This window comes from Microtus ochrogaster, chromosome 8, assembly GCF_000317375.1.
Source record: "Microtus ochrogaster isolate Prairie Vole_2 chromosome 8, MicOch1.0, whole genome shotgun sequence".
In the NCBI taxonomy this organism is placed as follows: Eukaryota; Metazoa; Chordata; class Mammalia; order Rodentia; family Cricetidae; genus Microtus; species Microtus ochrogaster.
In genome coordinates this window covers 20,752,697-20,757,288 of record NC_022015.1, presented here as the reverse complement: position 1 = coordinate 20,757,288, position 4,592 = coordinate 20,752,697, and the positions used below count along the sequence as shown (strand labels likewise).

The window sequence follows — 4,592 nt, the reverse complement described above, 5'->3', positions numbered from 1 at the left end:
CCTGCCTCTGCCTCCCGAGTGCTGGGATTAAAGGCGTGAGCCACCATCGCCCGGCTAAACCATTTTCTTCTATCCTAAAAATGGTTCTCTTTAGGAAACATGCTTTCTACAAAATGAAAATATGGAGAAATTCATCCAACAAAGGAACAATTATAAATCATTTTCTTAAAAAGACTGACCACTGGGCCGGAGAGATGGCTCAGTGGTTAAGAGCACTGGCTGCTCTTCCAGAGGTCATGAGTTCAATTCCCAGCAACCACATGGTGGCTCACAACTATCTGTGATGAGATCTGGTGCCCTCTTCTGGCCTGCAGGTATACATGCAGACAGAACACTGTATACATAATAAATAAATAAATCTTTTTTTTTTAATTTATTTATTATGTATACAATACTGTCTGTGTTTATGCCTGCAGGCCTGAAGAGGGCACCAGACCTCATCACAGATGGCCTTGAGCCACCATGTGGTTGCTGGGAAATGAACCCAGGACCCTTGGAAGAGCAGGCAATGCTCTTAACCTCTGAGCCATCTCTCCAGCCCAAATAAATAAATCTTTAAAAAAAAAAAAAAAGACTGACCACTAAATTTTAACAATTACAGATTGATAAGGGAAAATACAGGATTTTCAGTACTGTTCAGGTTTGAGAAGGTATTAACATTCACTAACAGTGTGTGAAGATGTGTTCCACTATGAGACTCACTGTTTTGGGTCTGTCCATAAGAAGAGCCATAGCTGCTCTGGCCGTATCCTGAAGTGTCAGCTGATTGGCCATAACCACTGTAACTCTGCTGGCCATAGGGTTGATTGCTCTGTTGGGAGTAGCCCTGCCCAGGCTGGGTAGGATAGGCCCCATAGCTAGGACAGAGAAAAAACAGATCAGTAAAGTTATCTTAAAATAAAAAACACATACAAAAACAGATAACTAAAATTATATTGATCACCCTTATTATCTACAAAAGCCAGCCCAGAAACACTCACCTTTGAGTTGCTTGTTGTGTATAGTCTGTAAAAGTGGGAAAGGAAAAAAAAATCATGTTAATTTCAGTTAAGACTGGAATACAATGAAATTCAACAAGTACTAGGCACTCTAAGAAGGGCGGTGGTGGGGCAATCCCTTAATCCCAGCAGTTAGGAGGCAGAGGCAGGTGGATCTGAGTTAGAGGCCAGCCTGGTCTACAGGGATAGTTCCAGGACAGCCAAAGCTACACAAAGCTTGTCTCGAAAACAAGAACAAAAGTAAAAGGCATTCCAGAGCAAATAAATCTACAACAATTATAAGTAAAGCGAGCTGGATATAGGCAAGTTTTAATACAAGCAGCGAAAGAACGCAAATTCCTATACACCAATAATTCTTCGATTTTTGTTTGGTTCTGAGTCAGTCAGGCCCTGGCCATGCTTAGCTGTATGTAACACAGCCCGAGGCATCATACCAAGGGGGGGAAAAAAAAAAAACCAAAGATTTCTGTGGGTAACTACTATTATCTGAAACATTGCCAAGGGACTGGTCCTGTACTTTTCAAAATTTTCTCGTTTTTGTTTTTTTTTTTTTTTTTGCCGACAGGGGTCTCTATTGTGTACCTCCGACATCTCCGAACTCACTATGTAAGCCAAGCTGGCCTCAAACTAAAGAGCCCTCCCTATACCTGAGACATGTGCCACCACATCGGCTTAAATTTTTTCTTCTTTAAAGTCTCAAAGCTACAGCACAGACGGATCTCTTAACTTTAAAAAATGTTCTCCTCTCGGGCCTCTCCAAGGCCTGCAACACACCATACCAACTAAATACCTTTAAAAAACATTCACCCCGTGACCAACCTTGGAGACCGTAAGGCCAAGTGGCGTTTTAGCACAAAGCCAAACAATCAAGGCGGCAAAGCTCTTTGACCCGAGTAGCCTCGAGGCTCCGGGCGATCGCGTTCCCGCCTACCGTGCGCAAGAGAAGCAGAGAGCTCTTTAAACGCGCTACGCGGTGGGGCTCAGCTCCGTGCAGGAAACCCTGGGCCTGCCCCCGCACAAGGAAAAAAATGACAGCCGCGAGGGTGTGGCCTCGGAAAGCGACTCTTTCGGTTTCCTTCCTTCCTCGGGAAAGCTAAATCCCGAAGTGGGAACGGTGTCCGGCCGGATCCGGGAGGCCGTTGGTCATTCCCCGCAACCTCGCGGACACGCGGGCCAGTTCCGGGCGTCCCCGCTCCCGCCGGGCGGCCACGGAGGCGGGAAGAGGGCGGCCCCGCCCCTTCCCGAGGGACCCGGGGAGCAGGGCGAGGCCACCACCGGACAGGCAGTCTTCCGCCGAGGGTCTCGCGACAAAAAAAAAAAAAAAAAACTCCAACCAACTCGAGGCGGGCGAGGGGGGGGAAAAAACGCGCCGAGAAAGGAGGAGGGGCCAGAGGAGCGCGTGCGCGCGCCGAGTGCCCGGATGCAGCACTGCGACAAAGCGAGGCCCGGCACCCCGGGAGGGGGTGGGGCGAGGCTACAGCGAGCAGGGGCCTCGGCGGCCCTCACTCCAGGTCGCCAGGCCGCGTCCCTCTCTCCACGGCCCCCGCCCCGAGTGACCGGGCCCGGGGAGAAAGCCCTCAGGCGCCGCGTCAAAGGCACCAGAGGAGCCAAACAAAATGGCGACACCGCCCTCCCCTTCCCTCTTCCCGCCACAGAGGTGCGGGAGCCCACCCTTGCCCGCCACCACGGGCCCCGCCGAGAAACCCCAAGTCTGGTCGGGAGGGGACGAGGCTTCCCCGGGACGAGCCATCGCCGTCTCGCGCCCCCACATACCGTTTGAAGCCATGTCCGCGCACGCGCGCACAGGCCGCCAAGCAGCCGAGTTCCAAGCGACTGCGAAGAGGCGCCGCGAGGACTGAGCGACCCCGCCTCCCGCGGCCGCCTTAAGTACGCCTCCCGCCTACGCGCCCCTCGCACGTACCAAGTCGGGCCGCGCGAGGGGGGAGCACGGCCGGGCTCCCAGCCCTTCCCGAGGATGCAGAGAATCCAGGGAAGCAGGAGGAAAACGGATCAGCCTCAGAATGATGTCCTTGTGTGTGCTGCCATCTTAGGGATAATGAACTCGCCTTCGGCCCCCGGGACCCGGCTCCGACACGCTTCTACCCCTCGGAGGCAGAATGGTACGGCCCAGCCTCCCGCTGTGGGCGGTGCCAGGGCTCTGAGCTGGAGAGCGGATCTCGAGTCAAGGCCTGGAGTCCGCGGGTGTGGGAACCGAGATTCCTCCGGCCGGCCCCTCGCTGGGCCCCACTTTCACTGGGGAGGGCGTGCTTCCGCCTGCCCTGGCATCTGGCCCTCCACCTTCTCTCCAGAAAGCATCATCTGTCTCGGTCCCTTACTCTCTCGGTTTTCACTTAGTCGTGCCTCAGCTTGCTGTTCCTTAGACCTTACTAAGATTTGTAGATTGTGACGTTTGACATGAAAGAAGATGGGCTTTAGCCTGAACCCCGTGGCCCTAGTCTGTTTCAACACTAACACAGGGCTACAGCTTAAAGCTGGAAGCAATTTCTCACTTTTTTTTTTTTTTTTTTGACCTCTCGGTGCAGCCCAGCTAACCTCGAGTTCATGATCCTATTTGCTGTAGAGCAACGCATTCTAGAATTACAGTCGGCCTGGCTTTCTCCCTCATCTTGTAAAGAAAATGAGTGTATCTGCCTGCTACAAATGAAGTCTGAGGGTGTAGATGAATGACAGAGCGATTTCTTAGTCTGGATGTCCCTGAGGAAATCTCCAGTCCCAGAGCTACACCCAGGTGCGGGGGAGTAAGGTTGGGTCTCACAAATGAGAGCAGTAGACTAAGAACATTCCGTGAGTAAGGCAGTTCAGGGTCAGACCTTCTGATCTTTAAAATCGAAATCTATGAAACAAACTGCTTCTTGATTACACAAAATGATTTAGAGCATTTAAATGCCTGGATACGTTTTGTAAGGGCAACGACAAATATGAAATTCAAGGGGAATTTGGAAAGATGGCTCAGCGATTAAGAGCACTGAGTGCTCTCCCAGAGGACTCAAGTTCAATTCCTAGCATCCACATGGCAGCTGTAACTCCAATACCATAGGATCCAATGCCCTCTTCTGGCCTCCATGGGCACCAATATGTACGTGGTGCACATACATGCAGACAAAACATACAAATAAATATTTTAATGAAATTCAGGAGACTGGAGAGATGGAGGCTCTACAGAGGACACAGGGTCAGTTTTAGTGCCCACCTGGGGGCTCACAACCACCTCTGACTCCAGTTCCAGGTAATCTGATGACTTCATCTGAACTCCAAGATCAATGGAGACACATCTGGTGCAGAGACATCATAGCAAACAAAGCATTCATACACATAAAATTTTGTTTAAGCCAGGCGGTAGTGGTACACGCCTTTAATGCCAACACTGGGAAGCCAAGGCAGGTGGATCTCTGTGAGTTCGAGACCAGCCTGGTCTATAAGAGCTAGTTCCAGGACAGGCTCCAAAGCCACAGAGAAACCCTGTCTCGAAAAACTAAAAAAAAAAAAAAACAAAAAAAAAAAAAACTTATTTTTTGTTTAAATAATACTGCAGTCACAATAGTATTTACATATCAATTTTTTATTTTGCTTTTT

The 4,592-nt window shown here is 50.4% G+C and overlaps 1 protein-coding gene across 2 annotated transcripts in view; it reads right to left on the bottom strand.

Annotated features, from left to right (window-relative positions):
- Fus (FUS RNA binding protein) overlaps nt 1-2,868 on the bottom strand; it is a 16,291-nt gene extending 13,423 nt beyond the window's left edge. The window contains exons 1-3 of one of the 2 annotated variants that reach the window (XM_005351331.3): nt 2,772-2,868; nt 981-1,005; nt 703-857 (exon numbers count right to left, since the gene is read on the bottom strand). In XM_005351331.3, the coding sequence (XP_005351388.1) occupies nt 703-857; nt 981-1,005; nt 2,772-2,784 (193 nt within the window). In that variant the 5' untranslated portion in view covers nt 2,785-2,868. The remainder of the gene's footprint in view (nt 1-702; nt 858-980; nt 1,006-2,771) is intronic. The other variant, XM_005351332.1, reaches the window with a different exon arrangement.
- Nucleotides 2,869-4,592: the final 1,724 nt, after the last annotated feature.